The sequence below is a fragment of the Coregonus clupeaformis genome, chromosome 39 (assembly GCF_020615455.1).
Source record: "Coregonus clupeaformis isolate EN_2021a chromosome 39, ASM2061545v1, whole genome shotgun sequence".
NCBI lineage: Eukaryota > Metazoa > Chordata > Actinopteri > Salmoniformes > Salmonidae > Coregonus > Coregonus clupeaformis.
This window is the reverse complement of record NC_059230.1, coordinates 5,663,661-5,686,263: the sequence shown is the minus strand read 5'-3', so window position 1 is coordinate 5,686,263 and position 22,603 is coordinate 5,663,661. Positions and strand designations below refer to the sequence as shown.

The following is a 22,603-nucleotide window of genomic DNA, read 5'->3' as shown; positions in this document are numbered from 1 at the left end:
TCCCTGGTATACAGAAAATACCCGAGCTTTGAAGCAAGCTTCCAGGAAATTGGAACGGAAATGGCGCCACACCAAACTGGAAGTCTTCCGACTAGCTTGGAAAGACAGTACCGTGCAGTACCGAAGAGCCCTCACTGCTGCTCGATCATCCTACTTTTCCAAATTAATCGAGGAAAATAAGAACAATCCAAAATTTCTTTTTGATACTGTTGCAAAGCTAACTAAAAAGCAGCATTCCCCAAGAGAGGATGGTTTCACTTCAGCAGTGATAAATTCATGAACTTCTTTGAGGAAAAGATCATGACCATTAGAAAGCAAATTACGGACTCCTCTTTGAATCTGCGTATTCCTCCAGGGCTTAGCTGTCCTGGATCTGCACAGATCACGAGGGCCTGGGATCGGGAGAGACACTTAAGTGTTTTAGTACTATATCTCTTGACACAATGATGAAAATAATCATGGCCTCTAAACCTTCAAGCTGCATACTGGATCCTATTCCTACTAAACTGCTGAAGGAGCTGCTTCCTGTGCTTGGCCCTCCTATGTTGAACATAATAAACAGCTCTCTATCCACCGGATGTGTACCAAACTCACTAAAAGTGGCAGTGATAAAGCCTCTCTTGAAAAAGCCAAACCTTGACCCGGAAAATATAAAAAACTATCGGCCTATATCGAATCTTCCATTCCTCTCAAAAATTTTAGAAAAAGCTGTTGCGCAGCAACTCACTGCCTTTCTGAAGACAAACAATGTATACGAAATGCTTCAGTCTGGTTTTAGACCCCATCATAGCACTGAGACTGCACTTGTGAAGGTGGTAAATGACCTTTTAATGGCGTCAGACCGAGGCTCTGCATCTGTCCTCGTGCTACTAGACCTTAGTGCTGCCTTTGACACCATCGATCACCACATTCTTTTGGAGAGACTGGAAACCCAAATTGGTCTACACGGACAAGTTCTGGCCTGGTTTAGATCCTACCTGTCGGAAAGATATCAGTTTGTCTCTGTGAATGGTCTGTCCTCCGACAAATCAACTGTACATTTCGGTGTTCCTCAAGGTTCCGTTTTAGGACCACTATTGTTTTCACTATATATTTTACCTCTTGGGGATGTTATTCGAAAACATAATGTTAACTTTCACTGCTATGCGGATGACACACAGCTGTACATTTCAATGAAGCATGGTGAAGCCCCAAAATTGCCCTCGCTAGAAGCCTGTGTTTCAGACATAAGGAAGTGGATGGCTGAAAACTTTTTACTTTTAAACTCGGACAAAACAGAGATGCTTGTTCTAGGTCCCAAGAAACAAAGAGATCTTCTGTTAAATCTGACAATTAATCTTGATGGTTGTAAAGTCGTCTCAAATAAAACTGTGAAGGACCTAGGCGTTACTCTTGACCCTGATCTCTCTTTTGACGAACATATCAAGACTGTTTCAAGGACAGCTTTTTTCCATCTACGTAACATTGCAAAAATCAGAAATTTTCTGTCCAAAAATGATGCAGAAAAATTGATCCATGCATTTGTTACTTCTAGATTGGACTACTGCAATGCTCTATTTTCCGGCTACCCGGATAAAGCACTAAATAAACTTCAGTTAGTGCTAAATACGGCTGCTAGAATCCTGACTAGAACCAAGAAATTTGATCATATTACTCCAGTGCTAGCTTCCCTACACTGGCTTCCTGTTAAGGCAAGGGCTGATTTCAAGGTTTTACTGTTAACCTATAAAGCGTTACATGGGCTTGCTCCTACCTATCTTTCCGAGTTGGTCCTGCCGTACATACCAATACGTACGCTACGGTCACAAGACGCAGGCCTCCTAATTGTCCCTAGAATTTCTAAGCAAACAGCGGGAGGCAGGGCTTTCTCCTATAGATCTCCATTTTTATGGAACAGTCTGCCTACCCATGTGAGAGACGCAGACTCGGTCTCAACCTTTAAGTCTTTACTGAAGACTTATCTCTTCAGTAGGTCATATGATTGAGTGTAGTCTGGCCCAGGAGTGTGAAGGTGAACGGAAAGGCTGGAGCAACGAACAGCCCTTGCTGTCTCTGCCAGGCCGGTTCCCCTCTCCACTGGGGTTCTCTGCCTCTAACCCTGTTGCAGGGGCTGAGTCACTGGCTTGCTGGTGCTCTTTCATGCCGTCCCTGGGAGGGGTGCGTCACTTGAGTGGGTTGAGTTACTGACGTGATCTTCCTGTCGTTGGCGCCCCCTTGGTTTGTGCTGTGGTGGAGACCTCTGTGGGCTATACTCGGCCTTGTCTCAGGATTGTAAGTTGGTGGTTGGGGATATCCCTCTAGTGGTGCGGGGGCTGTGCTTTGGCGGAGTGGGTGGGGGTTATATCCTTCCTGTTTGGCCCTGTCCGGGGTTTCTTCGGATGGGGCCACAGTGTCTCCGGACCGCTCCTGTCTCAGCCTCCAGTATTTATGCTGCAGTAGTTTATGTGTCGGGGGGCTGGGGTTAGTTGGTTATACCTGGAGTACTTCTCCTGTCTTATCCAGTGTCCTGTGTGAATTTAAGTATGCTCTCTCTAATTCTCTCGTTCTCTCTTTCTCTCTGAGAACCTGAGCCCTAGGACCATACGTCAGGACTACCGGGCATGATGACACCTTGCTGTCCCCAGTCCGCCTGGCCTTGCTGCTATTCCAGTTTCAACTGTTCTGCCTGCGGCTACGAAACCCCTACCTGTCCCAGACCTGCTGTTTTCAACTCTAAATGATCGGCTATGAAAAGCCAACTGAGAGACCTGAGCCCTAGGACCATACGTCGGGACTACCGGCCGTGGTGACTCCTTGCTGTCCCCAGTCCGCCTGGCCTTGCTGCTATTCCAGTTTAAACTGTTCTGCCTGCGGTTATGGAACCCCTACCTGTCCCAGACCTGCTGTTTTAAACTCTAATGATCGGCTATGAAAAGCCAACTGAGATTTATTCCTGATTATTATTTGACCATGCTTGTCACTTATGAACATTTTTGAACATCTTGGCATGGTTCTGTTATAATCTCCACCCGGCACAGCCAGAAGAGGACTGGCCACCCCTCATAGCCTGGTTCCTCTCTAGGTTTCTTCCTAGGTTTTGCCTTTCTAGGGAGTTTTTCCTAGCCACCGTGCTTCTACACCTGCATTACTAGCTGTTTGGGGTTTTAGGCTGGGTTTCTGTACAGCACTTCGAGATATTAGCTGATGTAAGAAGGGCTATATAAAATAAAATTGATTGAAATTGATTGAATAACCTGGGGGAGAGTAGACCAGGGTGATGGGTTGATATATAACACAATAACCTGGGGAGAGTAGACCAGGGTGATGTGATGCTATATAACACAATAACCTGGGGAGAGTAGACCAGGGTGATGGGTTGATATATAACACAATACCCTGGGGAGAGTAGACCAGGGTGATGTGATGCTATATAACACAATAACCTGGGGGAGAGTAGACCAGGGTGATGTGATGCTATATAACACAATAACCTGGGGAGAGTAGACCAGGGTGATGTGATGCTATATAACACAATAACCTGGGGGAGAGTAGACCAGGGTGATGTGATGCTATATAACACAATAACCTGGGGGAGAGTAGACCAGGGTGATGTGATGCTATATAACACAATAACCTGGGGGAGAGTAGACCAGGGTGATGAGTTGATATATAACACAATAACCTGGGGGAGAGTAGACCAGGGTGATGGGTTGATATATAACACAATAACCTGGGGGAGAGTAGACCAGGGTGATGTGATGCTATATAACACAATAACCTGGGGAGAATAGACCAAGGTGATGTAATACTATATAACACAATAACCTGGGGGAGAGTAGACCAGGGTGATGGGTTGATATATAACACAATAACCTGGGGAGAGTAGACCAGGGTGATGTGATGCTATATAACACAATAACCTGGGGGAGAGTAGACCAGGGTGATGGGTTGATATATAACACAATAACCTGGGGAGTAGACCAGGGTGATGGGTTGATATATAACACAATAACCTGGGAGAGAATAGAGCAGGGTGATGTGACGCTATATAACACAATAACCTGGGGGAGAGTAGACCAGGGTGATTGGTTGATATATAACACAATAACCTGGGGAGTGTAGACCAGGGTGATGGGTTGATATATAACACAATAACCTGGGGAGAGTAGACCAGGGTGATGGGTTGATATATAACACAATAACCTGGGGAGAGTAGACCAGGGTGATGTGATGCTATATAACACAATAACCTGGGGGAGAGTAGACCAGGGTGATGGGTTGATATATAACACAATAACCTGGGGAGTAGACCAGGGTGATGGGTTGATATATAACACAATAACCTGGGGAGAGTAGACCAGGGTGATGGGTTGATATATAACACAATAACCTGGGGAGAATAGACCAGGGTGATGGGTTGATATATAACACAATAACCTGGGGAGAGTAGACCAGGGTGATGTGATGCTATATAACACAATAACCTGGGGAGAGTAGACCAGGGTGATGGGTTGATATATAACACAATAACCTGGGGGAGAGTAGACCAGGGTGATGTGATGCTATATAACACAATAACCTGGGGAGAGTAGACCAGGGTGATGGGTTGATATATAACACAATAACCTGGGGGAGAGTAGACCAGGGTGATGGGTTGATATATAACACAATAACCTGGGGAGAGTAGACCAGGGTGATGTGATGCTATATAACACAATAACCTGGGGAGAGTAGACCAGGGTGATGTGATGCTATATAACACAATAACCTGGGGGAGAGTAGACCAGGGTGATGTGATGCTATATAACACAATAACCTGGGGAGAGTAGACCAGGGTGATGGTTGATATATAACACAATAACCTGGGGAGAGTAGACCAGGATGATGGGTTGATATATAACACAATAACCTGGGGGAGAGTAGACCAGGGTGATGGGTTGATATATAACACAATAACCTGGGGGAGAGTAGACCAGGGTGATGTGATGCTATATAACACAATAACCTGGGGGAGAGTAGACCAGGGTGATGGGTTGATATATAACACAATAACCTGGGGAGAGTAGACCAGGGTGATGTGGTGCTATATAACACAATAACCTGGGGGAGAGTAGACCAGGGTGATGGTTGATATATAACACAATAACCTGGGGGAGAATAGACCAGGGTGATGTGATGCTATATAACACAATAACCTGGGGGAGAGTAGACCAGGGTGATGTGATGCTATATAACACAATAACCTGGGGGAGAGTAGACTAGGGTGATGGGTTGCTATATAACACAATAACCTGGGGAGAGTATACCAGGGTGATGGTTACTATATAACACAATAACCTGGGGAGAGTAGACCAGGGTGATGTGATGCTATATAACACAATAACCTGGGGGAGAGTAGACCAGGGTGATGGGTTGATATATAACACAATAACCTGGGTGAGAGTAGACCAGGGTGATGGGTTGATATATAACACAATAACCTGGGGGAGAGTAGACCAGGGTGATGTGATGCTATATAACACAATAACCTGGGGAGAGTAGACCAGGGTGATGGGTTGATATAAAACACAATAACCTGGGGAGAGTAGACCAGGGTGATGGTTGATATATAACACAATAACCTGGGGGAGAGTAGACCAGGGTGATGTGATGCTATATAACACAATAACCTGGGGAGAGTAGACCAGGGTGATGGGTTGATATATAACACAATAACCTGGGGGAGAGTAGACCAGAGTGATGTGTTGCTATATAACACAATAACCTGGGGGAGAGTAGACGAGGGTGATGTGATGCTATATAACACAATAACCTGGGGGAGAGTAGACCAGGGTGATGGGTTGATATATAACCCAACAGTCTGATGTCATAGTCTCATTACTGTCTGGTAACAATCCACCAACCCAACAGTCTGATGTCATATTCTCATTACTGTCTGGTAACAATCCACCAACCCAACAGTCTGATGTCATAGTCTCATTACTGTCTGGTAACAATCCACCAACCCAACAGTCTGATGTCATAGTCTCATTACTGTCTGGTAACAATCCACCAACCCAACAGTCTGATGTCATAGTCTCATTACTGTCTGGTAACAATCCACCAACCCAACAGTCTGATGTCATAGTCTCATTACTGTCTGGTAACAATCCACCAACCCAACAGTCTGATGTCATAGTCTCATTACTGTCTGGTAACAATCCACCAACCCAACAGTCTGATGTCATAGTCTCATTACTGTCTGGTAACAATCCACCAACACAACAGTCTGATGTCATAGTCTCATTACTGTCTGGTAACAATCCACCAACCCAACAGTCTGATGTCATAGTCTCATTACTGTCTGGTAACAATCCACCAACCCAACAGTCTGATGACATAGTCTCATTACTGTCTGGTAACAATCCACCAACCCAACAGTCTGATGTCATAGTCTCATTACTGTCTGGTAACAATCCACCAACCCAACAGTCTGATGTCATAGTCTCATTACTGTCTGGTAACAATCCACCAACCCAACAGTCTGATGTCATAGTCTCATTACTGTCTGGTAACAATCCACCAACCCAACAGTCTGATGTCACAGTCTCATTACTGTCTGGTAACAATCCACCAACCAAAAAGTCTGATGTCATAGTCTCATTACTGTCTGGTAACAATCCACCAACCCAACAGTCTGATGTCATAGTCTCATTACTGTCTGGTAACAATCCACCAACCCAACAGTCTGATGTCATAGTCTCATTACTGTCTGGTAACAATCTACCAACCCAACAGTCTGATGTCATAGTCTCATTACTGTCTGGTAACAATCCACCAACCCAACAGTCTGATGTCATAGTCTCATTACTGTCTGGTAACAATCCACCAACCCAACAATCTGATGTCATAGTCTCATTACTGTCTGGTAACAATCCACCAACCCAACAATCTGATGTCATAGTCTCATTACTGTCTGGTAACAATCCACCAACCCAACAATCTGATATCATAGTCTCATTACTGTCTGGTAACAATCCACCAACCCAACAATCTGATATCATAGTCTCTTTACTGTCTGGTAACAATCCACCAACCCAACAGTCTGATGTCATAGTCTCATTACTGTCTGGTAACAATCCACCAACCCAACAGTCTGATGTCATAGTCTCATTACTGTCTGGTAACAATCCACCAACCCAACAGTCTGATGTCATAGTCTCATTACTGTCTGGTAACAATCCACCAACCCAACAGTCTGATGTCATAGTCTCATTACTGTCTGGTACAATCCACCAACCCAACAGTCTGATGTCATAGTCTCATTACTGTCTGGTAACAATCCACCAACCCAACAGTCTGATGTCATAGTCTCATTACTGTCTGGTAACAATCCACCAACCCAACAATCTGATATCATAGTCTCATTACTGTCTTGTAACAATCCACCAACCCAACAATCTGATATCATAGTCTCATTACTGTCTGGTAACAATCCACCAACCCAACAATCTGAAATCATAGTCTCATTACTGTCTGGTAACAATCCACCAACCCAACAGTCTGATGTCATAGTCTCATTACTGTCTGGTAACAATCCACCAACCCAACAGTCTGATGTCATAGTTTCATTACTGTCTGGTAACAATCCACCAACCCAACAGTCTGATGTCATAGTCTCATTACTGTCTGGTAACAATCCACCAACCCAACAGTCTGATGTCATAGTCTCATTACTGTCTGGTAACAATCCACCAACCCAACAGTCTGATGTCATAGTCTCATTACTGTCTGGTAACAATCCACCAACCCAACAGTCTGATGTCATAGTCTCATTACTGTCTGGTAACAATCCACCAACCCAACAATCTGATGTCATAGTCTCATTACTGTCTGGTAACAATCCACCAACCCAACAGTCTGATGTCATAGTCTCATTACTGTCTGGTAACAATCCACCAACCCAACAGTCTGATGTCATAGTCTCATTACTGTCTGGTAACAATCCACCAACCCAACAGTCTGATGTCATAGTCTCATTACTGTCTGGTAACAATCCACCAACCCAACAATCTGATATCATAGTCTCATTACTGTCTGGTAACAATCCACCAACCCAACAGTCTGATGTCATAGTCTCATTAATGTCTGGTAACAATCCACCAACACAACAATCTGATATCATAGTCTCATTACTGTCTGGTAACAATCCACCAACCCAACAATCTGATATCATAGTTTCATTACTGTCTGGTAACAATCCACCAACCCAACAATCTGATATCATAGTCTCATTACTGTCTGGTAACAATCCACCAACCCAACAATCTGATATCATAGTCTCATTACTGTCTGGTAACAATCCACCAACCCAACAGTCTGATGTCATAGTCTCATTACTGTCTGGTAACAATCCACCAACCCAACAATCTGATGTCATAGTCTCATTACTGTCTGGTAACAATCCACCAACCCAACAGTCTGATGTCATAGTCTCATTACTGTCTGGTAACAATCCACCAACCCAACAGTCTGATGACATAGTCTCATTACTGTCTGGTAAAAATCCACCAACCCAACAGTCTGATGTCATAGTCTCATTACTGTCTGGTAACAATCCACCAACCCAACAGTCTGATGTCATAGTCTCATTACTGTCTGGTAACAATCCACCAACCCAACAGTCTGATGTCATAGTCTCATTACTGTCTGGTAACAATCCACCAACCCAACAGTCTGATGTCATAGTCTCATTACTGTCTGGTAACAATCCACCAACCCAACAGTCTGATGTCATAGTCTCATTACTGTCTGGTAACAATCCACCAACCCAACAGTCTGATGTCATAGTCTCATTACTGTCTGGTAACAATCCACCAACCCAACAGTCTGATGTCATAGTCTCATTACTGTCTGGTAACAATCCACCAACCCAACAATCTGATATCATAGTCTCATTACTGTCTGGTAACAATCCACCAACCCAACAATCTGATGTCATAGTCTCATTACTCTCTGGTAACAATCCACCAACCCAACAGTCTGATGTCATAGTCTCATTACTGTCTGGTAACAATCCACCAACCCAACAGTCTGATGTCATAGTCTCATTACTGTCTGGTAACAATCCACCAACCCAACAGTCTGATGTCATAGTCTCATTACTGTCTGGTAACAATCCACCAACCCAACAGTCTGATGTCATAGTCTCATTACTGTCTGGTAACAATCCACCAACCCAACAGTCTGATGTCATAGTCTCATTACTGTCTGGTAACAATCCACCAACCCAACAGTCTGATGTCACAGTCTCATTACTGTCTGGTAACAATCCACCAACCAAAAAGTCTGATGTCATAGTCTCATTACTGTCTGGTAACAATCCACCAACCCAACAGTCTGATGTCATAGTCTCATTACTGTCTGGTAACAATCCACCAACCCAACAGTCTGATGTCATAGTCTCATTACTGTCTGGTAACAATCTACCAACCCAACAGTCTGATGTCATAGTCTCATTACTGTCTGGTAACAATCCACCAACCCAACAGTCTGATGTCATAGACTCATTACTGTCTGGTAACAATCCACCAACCCAACAATCTGATGTCTTAGTCTCATTACTGTCTGGTAACAATCCACCAACCGAACAATCTGATGTCATAGTCTCATTACTGTCTGGTAACAATCCACCAACCCAACAATCTGATATCATAGTCTCATTACTGTCTGGTAACAATCCACCAACCCAACAATCTGATATCATAGTCTCTTTACTGTCTGGTAACAATCCACCAACCCAACAGTCTGATGTCATAGTCTCATTACTGTCTGGTAACAATCCACCAACCCAACAGTCTGATGTCATAGTCTCATTACTGTCTGGTAACAATCCACCAACCCAACAGTCTGATGTCATAGTCTCATTACTGTCTGGTAACAATCCACCAACCCAACAGTCTGATGTCATAGTCTCATTACTGTCTGGTACAATCCACCAACCCAACAGTCTGATGTCATAGTCTCATTACTGTCTGGTAACAATCCACCAACCCAACAGTCTGATGTCATAGTCTCATTACTGTCTGGTAACAATCCACCAACCCAACAATCTGATATCATAGTCTCATTACTGTCTGGTAACAATCCACCAACCCAACAATCTGATATCATAGTCTCATTACTGTCTGGTAACAATCCACCAACCCAACAATCTGAAATCATAGTCTCATTACTGTCTGGTAACAATCCACCAACCCAACAGTCTGATGTCATAGTCTCATTACTGTCTGGTAACAATCCACCAACCCAACAGTCTGATGTCATAGTCTCATTACTGTCTGGTAACAATCCACCAACCCAACAATCTGATGTCATAGTCTCATTACTGTCTGGTAACAATCCACCAACCCAACAGTCTGATGTCATAGTCTCATTACTGTCTGGTAACAATCCACCAACCCAACAGTCTGATGTCATAGTCTCATTACTGTCTGGTAACAATCCACCAACCCAACAATCTGAAATCATAGTCTCATTACTGTCTGGTAACAATCCACCAACCCAACAGTCTGATGTCATAGTCTCATTACTGTCTGGTAACAATCCACCAACCCAACAGTCTGATGTCATAGTCTCATTACTGTCTGGTAACCATCCACCAACCCAACAGTCTGATGTCATAGTCTCATTACTGTCTGGTAACAATCCACCAACCCAACAGTCTGATGTTATAGTCTCATTACTGTCTGGTAACAATCCACCAACCCAACAGTCTGATGTCATAGTCTCATTACTGTCTGGTAACAATCCACCAACCCAACAATCTGATATCATAGTCTCATTACTGTCTGGTAACAATCCACCAACCCAACAGTCTGATGTCATAGTCTCATTACTGTCTGGTAACAATCCACCAACCCAACAATCTGATGTCATAGTCTCATTACTGTCTGGTAACAATCCACCAACACAACAATCTGATATCATAGTCTCATTACTGTCTGGTAACAATCCACCAACCCAACAATCTGATATCATAGTCTCATTACTGTCTGGTAACAATCCACCAACCCAACAGTCTGATGTCATAGTCTCATTACTGTCTGGTACAATCCACCAACCCAACAATCTGATATCATAGTCTCATTACTGTCTGGTAACAATCCACCAACCCAACAATCTGATATCATAGTCTCATTACTGTCTGGTAACAATCCACCAACCCAACAATCTGATATCATAGTCTCATTACTGTCTGGTAACAATCCACCAACCCAACAATCTGATATCATAGTCTCATTACTGTCTGGTAACAATCCACCAACCCAACAATCTGAAATCATAGTCTCATTACTGTCTGGTAACAATCCACCAACCCAACAGTCTGATGTCATAGTCTCATTACTGTCTGGTAACAATCCACCAACCCAACAATCTGATGTCATAGTCTCATTACTGTCTGGTAACAATCCACCAACCCAACAATCTGAAATCATAGTCTCATTACTGTCTGGTAACAATCCACCAACCCAACAGTCTGATGTCATAGTCTCATTACTGTCTGGTAACAATCCACCAACCCAACAATCTGATGTCATAGTCTCATTACTGTCTGGTAACAATCCACCAACCCAACAGTCTGATGTCATAGTCTCATTACTGTCTGGTAACAATCCACCAAGCCAACAGTCTGATGTCATAGTCTCATTACTGTCTGGTAACAATCCACCAACCCAACAGTCTGATGTCATAGTCTCATTACTGTCTGGTAACAATCCACCAACCCAACAGTCTGATGTCATAGTCTCATTACTGTCTGGTAACAATCCACCAACCCAACAGTCTGATGTCATAGTCTCATTACTGTCTGGTAACAATCCACCAACCCAACAATCTGATATCATAGTCTCATTACTGTCTGGTAACAATCCACCAACCCAACAGTCTGATGACATAGTCTCATTACTGTCTGGTAACAATCCACCAACCCAACAGTCTGATGTCATAGTCTCATTACTGTCTGGTAACAATCCACCAACCCAACAGTCTGATGTCATAGTCTCATTACTGTCTGGTAACAATCCACCAACCAAAAAGTCTGATGTCATAGTCTCATTACTGTCTGGTAACAATCCACCAACCCAACAGTCTGATGTCATAGTCTCATTACTGTCTGGTAACAATCCACCAACCCAACAGTCTGATGTCATAGTCTCATTACTGTCTGGTAACAATCTACCAACCCAACAGTCTGATGTCATAGTCTCATTACTGTCTGGTAACAATCCACCAACCCAACAGTCTGATGTCATAGTCTCATTACTGTCTGGTAACAATCCACCAACCCAACAATCTGATGTCATAGTCTCATTACTGTCTGGTAACAATCCACCAACCCAACAATCTGATGTCATAGTCTCATTACTGTCTGGTAACAATCCACCAACCCAACAATCTGATATCATAGTCTCATTACTGTCTGGTAACAATCCACCAACCCAACAATCTGATATCATAGTCTCTTTACTGTCTGGTAACAATCCACCAACCCAACAGTCTGATGTCATAGTCTCATTACTGTCTGGTAACAATCCACCAACCCAACAGTCTGATGTCATAGTCTCATTACTGTCTGGTAACAATCCACCAACCCAACAGTCTGATGTCATAGTCTCATTACTGTCTGGTAACAATCCACCAACCCAACAGTCTGATGTCATAGTCTCATTACTGTCTGGTACAATCCACCAACCCAACAGTCTGATGTCATAGTCTCATTACTGTCTGGTAACAATCCACCAACCCAACAGTCTGATGTCATAGTCTCATTACTGTCTGGTAACAATCCACCAACCCAACAGTCTGATGTCATAGTCTCATTACTGTCTGGTAACAATCCACCAACCCAACAGTCTGATGTCATAGTCTCATTACTGTCTGGTAACAATCCACCAACCCAACAGTCTGATGTCATAGTCTCATTACTGTCTGGTAACAATCCACCAACCCAACAGTCTGATGTCATAGTCTCATTACTGTCTGGTAACAATCCACCAACCCAACAGTCTGATGTCATAGTCTCATTACTGTCTGGTAACAATCCACAAACCCAACAGTCTGATGTCATAGTCTCATTACTGTCTGGTAACAATCCACCAACCCAACAGTCTGATGCATTCTGTAGGACAGAGACATTACTAGCTAATTGTTAGAAAGTGTTTGACCCGGGGAAAACCCCAGAATGTTCATGACCTCTTTTTCTTCTCTTTAGGTCAGCGGGGTCACCAGGATAAAGGTTCAGGTCAGCGGGGTCACCAGGGTCCAGGTTCAGGTCAGAGGGGACATCAGGTTCAGGTCAGAGGGGACATCAGGTTCAGGTCAGAGGGGACATCAGGGTCAGGTCATCAGGGTACAGGTTCAGGTCATCAGGGTACAGGTTCAGGTCATCAGGGTACAGGTTCAGGTCAGAGGGGACATCAGGTTCAGGTCAGGGGGGTCATCAGGTTCAGGTCAGGGGGGTCATCAGGTTCAGGTCAGGGGGGTCATCAGGTTCAGGTCAGAGGGGACATCAGGTTCAGGTCAGAGGGGACATCAGGTTCAGGTCAGAGGGGACATCAGGTTCAGGTCAGGGGGGACATCAGGTTCAGGTCAGAGGGGACATCAGGTTCAGGTCAGCGGGGTCACCAAGGTCCAGGTTCAGGTCAGAGGGAACATCAGGTTCAGGTTCAGGTCAGCGGGGTCATCAGGTTCAGGTCAGCGGGGTCACCAGGGTCCAGGTTCAGGTCAGGGGGGTCATCAGGTTCAGGTCAGCGGGGTCACCAAGGTCCAGGTTCAGGTCAGAGGGAACATCAGGTTCAGGTTCAGGTCAGCGGGGTCATCAGGTTCAGGTCAGCGGGGTCATCAGGTTCAGGTCAGCGGGGTCACCAGGGTCCAGGTTCAGGTCAGCGGGGTCACCAGGGTCCAGGTTCAGGTCAGGGGGGTCATCAGGTTCAGGTCAGCGGGGTCATCAGGTTCAGGTCAGGGGGGTCACCAGGGTCCAGGTTCAGGTCAGGGGGGTCATCAGGTTCAGGTCAGCGGGGTCATCAGGTTCAGGTCAGGGGGGTCATCAGGTTCAGGTCAGGGGGGTCATCAGGTTCAGGTCAGCGGGGTCACCAGGGTCAGGTCAGGGGGGTCATCAGGGTCCAGGTTCAGGTCAGGGGGGTCACCAGGGTCCAGGTTCAGGTCAGCGGGGTCACCAGGGTCCAGGTTCAGGTCAGGGGGTCATCAGGTTCAGGTCAGCGGGGTCATCAGGTTCAGGTCAGGGGGGTCATCAGGTTCAGGTCAGCGGGGTCACCAGGGTCAGGTCAGGGGGGTCACCAGGGTCACTACATCAGGGTTCAGCATCTAGGAGAACTCAGGGTACAGAGAGGGTTCACTCATTCTGCATTAAACTAACAGGTCAAGGTTCATCTGGGGAATGTTATAATCAGTTGGCCAGGAAACTGTCAGGAGAAGGAAGGGCAGGGGGGAAAAAAACATTCAAAATGATTTGTCCTCCTAAGATTTTGTTCATGACATCAAGTTCAAACAAAGTCAATGTGTAAAAGGTCAATTTTGGGCAAAAACGCAAAAAGAACAGCTTTAAACTGTATAACTGATCAATGCACCATCATACCCGGTCATTTAATGGATCAATTAGATATTTGGCTTCAGAAGTTCAATTCCTGACTGATCTCTAAATCACCCCATTTCTTTAAAACACTTATCAAGGAAAAGTCAAGACATGACATTCTCAATGGCAGAGTTAGGGCCCATGAAAATGTTGAATTAACATGAAGTAAATTAAAATGTCTGTGGTGGTTCTTGTTTAAAGGCCTGTTGCAGTTCCATGTAACCATACAGAGGAGTTTATGCAAATCAACCCTATCTGTCTTGACGTCTGAAGGAGGAGTCTCTGAAAACCTATTTAAAGCAGTCTGTCTTGTCTCAGCTCAGCAGTCTCCAGTCTACCAACTGGTCTCTGAAAACCTATTTAAAGCAGTCTGTCTTGTCTCAGCTCAGCAGTCTCCAGTCTACCAACTGGTCTCTGTAACTTCATCTTTGTCTCTGTGGTGTCCAGTCTTCAGGTGATGATGGGGGTATTGAATCATCTCTCTGCTCTCCTCCTCCTCTCTCTCCTTCCTCCTTCTCTCTCTGAGGTGGTGAACAGGTTCGATCCAAAGTGCAGTGATTTCTTCCTGAAGGGGACAACTCCAAATCTCCCGGGTATTTTGGTTGGTGGGATAGTCCTGAACCCGGACCAGGACCCGGACCGCTACAAACTGATTTGCCAGAAGTACGAAGGCAAATACAGGTTTGCAACTCTCTACGACACGACCAACAAGATCCCTGTGTTCTCAGCCTACACCTACACTGATGCTCCTGAAGGCAGACCAAAAATATCCTGGATGATCGAGCCCCAGGTAGGCCTAATGTTTTGTCATATAACATAACATTTGTATTTGTTTACTGGTATAGACATTCAGTATCTTTGAGACACGAATGCACCTTTTGGTGCAACCATGTTCAGCTTAAGTTTGGATTGTGAAATTGTGAATATTTGAATGAGTTAATTTATGAACGTTTTAATAAGTTAATGTATGAACTTTTTAAAGAGTTAATGTATGAACGTTTTATAGAGTTAATGTATGACTGATGTTTCTGCAGCTCGAAGCTTTAACAAACCAACTTGACATGAAGGTGGATCAAACCGTCATAAAACAGGCTGCGGACGCGGACTACAAAGTAAAAATAGAAAACATGGAAATAGACAGAGGTCATCTATTCCCATGTTTGTATGCGCCTGATGAGGATACCAAGAAGTCCACTTTCACCCTGACAAACGCTGTTCCCCAGGTAAGATCCTTCAACCAAGGCAGCTGGCGTACAATGGAGTGCAGTGTCAGAAAAAAGCTTATGACGGACTGTCTTGATAGCAACGGGAAGATAAACGCCTATGTGGTGACTGGAGCAGTGCCCAGTGAGAGCAACAAACTGAACAACCGAGTGAACATCCCATCTCTCCTGTGGACAGCCTACTGCTGTTACAACCACAACCAGAGACAGTGGGTGGCCGGAGCACACTGGGGTGAGAACCAGTGGGAGGAAAAAGGAAAGGGGAAACCAAAAAAAACATTGCCCTCTAAAACCTTGGCAGAGCTGTATAAGATGCTGAACCCAGATGGTGGTGTCAAGGTGTTCCCAGATGATTGTCAGAATGGAAAACAGGATGATACAGGGAGGAACGGAGAGGCTGGGGCGGGGCAAAAGAGGCAGGGAGAAATGAGCGGAGGGTCAAAGGGAAGCATAAAGAAGCCAAGAGAAACAGGGGATGAGGAAAATGACTGTGACTTTGACTGTGATGAAGAGTGATGAGTTTTGTCCGGTGGTAATTCCCATAACTATTGAGTTATAAGTTATAAGGGTTATAATGGTTATAATGGTTAAGTAATAAGGGTTATAATGGTTATAATGGTTATAATGGTTATAATGGTTATAATGGTTATAATGGTTAAGTAATGAGGGTTATAAGGGTTATAATGGTTAAGTAATAAGGGTTATAAGGGTTATAATGGTTATAATGGTTAAGTAATGAGGGTTATAAGGGTTACAATGGTTATAATGGTTAAGTAATGAGGGCTATAAGGGTTATAATGGTTATAATGGAAAAAGTAATAAGGGTTATAAGCCAGGGTTATAATGGTTATAAGGGTTATAATGGTTATAATAGTTATAATGGTTAAGTAATAAGGGTTATAAGGGTTATAATGGTTATAATGGTTAAGTAATAAGGGTTATAATGGTTATAATGGTTATAATGGTTATAATGGTTAAGTAATAATGGTTATAATGGTTATAATAGTTATAATGGTTATAATGGTTATAATGGTTAAGTAATACGGGTTATAATGGTTATAATGGTTATAATGGTTAATTAATAAGGGTTATAAGGGTTATAGGGGTTATAATGGTTAAGTAATAAGGGTTATAATGGTTATAATGGTTATAATGGTTATAAAGGTTATAATGGTTAAGTAATAAGGGTTATAATGGTTATAATGGTTATAATGGTTATAATGGTTAAGTAATAAGGGTTATAAGCCAGGGTTATAATGGTTATAATAAAAAAGGTTTAAGGGTTATAAATGTTAAAAACATGCTCCGTTACTTTGGCGACTAAGAGCGTATTTTTTTAACCTCCCGCTTTGGGCTGGATGTGTCAATGTGTAGTTCACACATGCAGAATTACTGCCCTCTCTACATTTCACCCCCTAGCCAATGAGCATCAGCCCCTCACATTTGAGTGAAAGCTAGTGTGGTGCCATAATTTGCGGTGAGCTGTTGTAACTTCTCAAGGGATATGTTCTGTGTTGGACTGTGATGTTATGCCTTTCATAGACTCCTGGTGTATCTGTACCCTAACACAAGGCCATTGTGTTCTGAGACTGTTGCTTGTATAAAATAACTGTTGTGTAACAATATGATTGTATTATCACCTCCCACTATATAAGGGACATGTAACCATTTATTCTTTAAATTCTTCCCTGTGAAATCAGAATAATCTCCCCTGCAGCTGCTTGATTAAAGATTATTCTATTATACAATTAAATAATCTCTGCCTTCATCTTTGGATCTTAATTTCCACAACATTTGGTGCTGTGACCCGGATGGACTCAGACATCCCTCTGGCCACTACTTAAAACATTTAAGAGACCTCTCTGTGAGGGACTGTCTGTTTTACAGCCGAGCCTTAATGGTGAGAGATCTCTGTGAGGGACTGTCTGTTTTACAGCCGAGCCTTAATGGTGAAAGATCTCTTGTCCTCCTCATCCACAAAATGATGGCGTTCAATTTGGCAGAACTACACTGCTCAAAAAAATAAAGGGAACACTTAAACAACACAATGTAACTCCAAGTCAATCACACTTCTGTGAAATCAAACTGTCCACTTAGGAAGCAACACTGATTGACAATACATTTCACATGCTGTTGTGCAAAAGGAATAGGCAACAGGTGGAAATTATAGGCAATTAGCAAGACACCCCCAATAAAGGAGTGGTTCTGCAGGTGGTGACCACAGACCACTTCTCAGTTCCTATGCTTCCTGGCTGATGTTTTGGTCACTTTTGAATGCTGGCGGTGCTTTCACTCTAGTGGTAGCATGAGACGGAGTCTACAACCCACACAAGTGGCTCAGGTAGTGCAGCTCATCCAGGATGGCACATCAATGCGAGCTGTGGCAAGAAGGTTTGCTGTGTCTGTCAGCGTAGTGTCCAGAGCATGGAGGCGCTACCAGGAGACAGGCCAGTACATCAGGAGACGTGGAGGAGGCCGTAGGAGGGCAACAACCCAGCAGCAGGACCGCTACCTCCACCTTTGTGGAATATACTGAAATATACTGTTGGACCAGTCTATTAGCAGGAATTGGATAGCCTGCAAGAAGGAATTGGATAGCCTACAGTATTATAATACTGAATGTATAATCGGTTTGCATATATGAGGGTTACCAAGTTGTATGTGTGTATAATGGGTTATTAGAGATGGTGTCATAATAAGGGTCTAAGAAGACTATTAGAAATCATGGGTACTAATAATAATAATAATAATAAACCCTCTATGTGCACCGTTGGAGGTGCTGATCCAGCGGGGAAAATACAACTTGAACACCCACACGTAGATGTACATATGTGGTGTAAAAAGGGTTCTGAGAAATATTCAGTGGACCCTTTACGGCTCATTTGATAAGGTTAAAGCACTGTATGACTGTCCAAAGCGTGTCAGACAAAGATTGGGGCATTTTCTATGCTTTTAAAACAGCTTCCAACTAAATATATAATCGGCACATTAATCAGAGCCTTCATCAAGAATTTAAGGAATACCACCCCAGTAATACATTTTGAAACAAAACCCATGTCAGAAGGTGCTGTGTGTAGATGTGGTGCAGGAAATCAAGCGCAGGACGCAGAAGCTCAGTCCAACAGACTTTAGTGATCCAACACTCCAAACGATCCAAAAGAGCCTAAAGGCAAGCGATTACGCACACAGGCGTAAAACACACAAGAAAAATAACAACGCGCACAACAAGTGCGAAAACCTCTCCAAACAGAGGAGGAACGAAACACAGTCTAGTAGACAGTAAGCTCAATCACACATGCCACATGACTAACAAAACGAGAACTTATAGGACACACTAATGAACGCTAAACGATAACAGGTGTACAACATAAAGACAAAACCAAACGAACATCGAAACATACAACGGTGGCAGCTAGTACTCCGGGGACGACGACCGCCGAAGCCTGCCCGAGCAAGGAAGAGAGGCAGCCTCGGCCGAAACCGTGACAACCCATGAATGGACCAATGAATGTTGAACATGATTTTCTGTCATCACCCACTCAACCGTTTAACTTGCTAGGTAGAGACTGGTTAACTAAACTTAAGGCTACAATTTATTCCAGATGGCGTTTTAGTTGATATCCCCAACAATGAAGTTCTAAACCCAATTCGTGAGTAGGCAAAATTGACCCACTCCCCGAGACGGAGTGGGAAACTGTCTCTCTCTCTCAGTCTATCCTGTCTCAGGTGCCAGACTCATTATGGCCAGAGCACTCCAATAACAGTGGACTGATAGACAGTGCTTAGCCCAGTTAGAATAAATGTTGATCCTGGAAAGGAACTCTAGTCTTGAGAGCTACAGTACCTTAAAAAGGAAGTTCCCTCCAAAGTGTATCTCTCCCCTTCTGAATTGGCCAATGTAATTCATAATTTTGGCGCATTACATATTAATCTCAAAATAATAGACATTTAATGAGTGTGAAGTAGAAAGTGAATATCCAACAGAAATTGGTAATAAATATTTAGAGTAACATTGTTAGTGTGGACTAAAACACAAACAATGCCTTCCAATAAGGAGACGTTAAAAGGGGAAAATGGCCTCCTGGTGAACAGAAGTTATCATGTTTGTTTTGTTTGTTTTTAAACCTTACAATAGGGGTAAAAGCAGAACATTGTTTGAGAGTGATCCGTGTGTTTTAGCAGTAGTGATTGATAGGGTTTTCCCATTGGAAAGAGTAGAAGGGTCCTAGTTGAAGGAAACAGATATGGAGACTAGTGAAAGTAACAAAGACAGTGATAAAGTCAAATGGAAAGATTCATGGTACTCATGATCTATCAGTTGAGGTCAAATCTAATGAGTGTTGACAGTATGTGAATGGTAATATATTACAACAACAAGTATGTGAATAGTAGTGGCTTTCAGATAGTACTCTATTAATGCAATATTTTAGTCATTTGAAGAAGCTAAGGTTTCAATACAAGGTCACATGACGATTGAGCCTTGGGACTGATATTAAAATAAAGGCTGCCATCTGGTGTTTGGGTTAAAGCTAGGCTTCCTGTGGACCCATAGATAAACCACCGGTGAAAGTGAATGGTACTTACTGAACTCAGGCTGTAAAGGACACAGTGGGAAAAATTGGAACAGAGGTATGAATAATTGAATGAGACACGTTTTTTGACGATTTCCAATTACTATTTCTTAATTCAATAGTGTGAATAACACCAGTGCCTTAAGTATGAAGGTAATGTCATCTAAAACAATAATCTGTTTCCAGTATGTGGAACACTGTCCAAAATTGAAGAAGATCCCAGTAAAAATGTGTATTACTGTAAAAGAAAAAGCCTTTTTGAAGGCCTAGCGGGTTTGTTAAACAACAGGTTTCATATTTTGACTAGTTGATGTCCCAGGGACAGAACATATGTCAGTGCAACAGGTATATATGATAAGACCACCTGGGATAGTTTCCTTTAGAAAGTACCTGTTCCGCTTAATGGGACGCTGTCCAACCTGATGTGTCTCCAGTATGATTATGTATACGCATGGTTTTATCAAGGGTTCCTGCCTAAAAAGCTCAGTTGAAAAGGGGAGGATGGTACACATAGTAGTACTGAATATTGCATTCTTAGGACTGATTAAGGTGTAGCATTGTGAAAACTAAGGACTTGTTGATTTTTTTTTCTCTCTTCCAGGAATGTCCACTAAGTTTTCTGATGAGTTTAACAATGATTCTGTATCTCTCCCTTTGAAATGCTTCCTGAGGCAGGTTTCTCTTGACCCTTTATAATTGATCAATAGGTGTAATTCTGATTTGGACAGGTGAGAAGGAGAGAGACAGAGCACTGCCCCTGAACTGTGAAGAAAGCACAAAGGAAGGGAGAGCTACTCTATCAACTAGGGTATGAGTGGTGTGAGGAAAACCTCTCTTCAGTCTATTCCACTTGTCACGTTCGCTCATAGACGGGATGGACCAAGGCGTAGCGTGATATGCGTACATGTTTATTAAATATTAAACACAACGACAAAAACAACAAACAAAACGAAACGTGAAGTCCAAGGTACAACAAACAACATACCTCACACGGAACAAGATCCCACAACACCTAATTGCCAATAGGCTGCCTAAGTATGCTCCCATATCAGAGACAACGAGCGACAGCTGCCTCTGATTGGGAAACACACCCGGCCAAACATAGAACTACAAAACCTAGATCACAAACATAGAAAATACAACATAGAAAATCACACCCTGACTCAACAAATAAGAGTCCCCATTGTCAGGGCGTGACAGTACCCCGGATCCGGCTCCGGGCGTGACAACCACCTATTCTCCGCCTCCCTGTTCCACCCCTGGTCTGGTCTGGACCTCAGCGCGCTGCTTCCCCTCTCCTTCCTCCCACTATACTCCAAGCCCTGTCTGGACCCTGGTATGGGAGACCTCGAACCTGGAGAGGGGCTGACGTCTGGGTCTGGACTGGAGCCGCTGACCGGAGCTGGATCAGGCACCGGTGGAGCGGACTGCTCTGGCTCCGGACTGGAGCTGCTGACTGGTGCCGGACCAGGCACCGGTGGAACGGGCACGGGCCGTGCCGGACTGGACACACTCACCACTGGTATGGTGCGAGGAGCAGGCACGGGCCGAACCGGACTAGGAACATGCACCACTGGCTTGGTGCGAGGAGCAGGAACAGGCCGGGCCGGACTGGCGACGCGCACCACTGGCTTGGTGCGAGGAGCAGGAACAGGCCGGGCCGGGCTGGGAACACGCACCACTGGTTTGGTGCGAGGGGCAGGAACAGGCCGGGCCGGGCTGGCGACGCGCACCACTGGTTTGGTGCGGGGAGCAGGTACGGGGCATACCGGGCTGGCGACGCGCACCACTGGCTTGGTGCGGGGAGCAGGCACGGGCCGTACCGGGCTGGCGACGCGCACCACTGCTTGGTGCGGGGAGCAGGAACGGGCCAGACCGGACTGTGGAGGCGGACTGGAGGTCTGGAGCGGAGAGCTGGCACAACCCGTCCTGGCTGGATGCCTACTTCCGCACAGTATGTGTGTGGCATCAGCACAGGACGCACAGGGCTGTACACGCGCACTGGCGATACAGTACGTAGAACCGGCGCAGGATATGCGGGACCGAGGAGGCGTCCTGGAGACCAGGAGCGTTGAGCCAGCACACCCCGTCCTGGCTGGATGCCCATCTTCGCACGGCACGTGCGTGGTGCTAGCACAGGACGTACAGGACTGTGCCGGCACACTGGCGACACAGTACGTAGCTCAGCATAACACGGA

At 44.4% G+C, this 22,603-nt stretch overlaps 1 protein-coding gene across 1 annotated transcript; it reads left to right on the top strand.

The window, feature by feature from the left end:
• The first annotated feature begins 14,899 nt into the window (after positions 1-14,899).
• LOC121564735 (endonuclease domain-containing 1 protein-like) lies at positions 14,900-16,425 on the top strand. Its single transcript, XM_045211801.1, has 2 exons — positions 14,900-15,401; positions 15,646-16,425. Exons 1-2 carry the CDS (start codon positions 15,069-15,071, stop codon positions 16,348-16,350), a joined length of 1,038 nt encoding a protein of 345 aa, XP_045067736.1. The 5' UTR covers positions 14,900-15,068; the 3' UTR covers positions 16,351-16,425.
• The last annotated feature ends 6,178 nt before the right edge of the window (positions 16,426-22,603 follow it).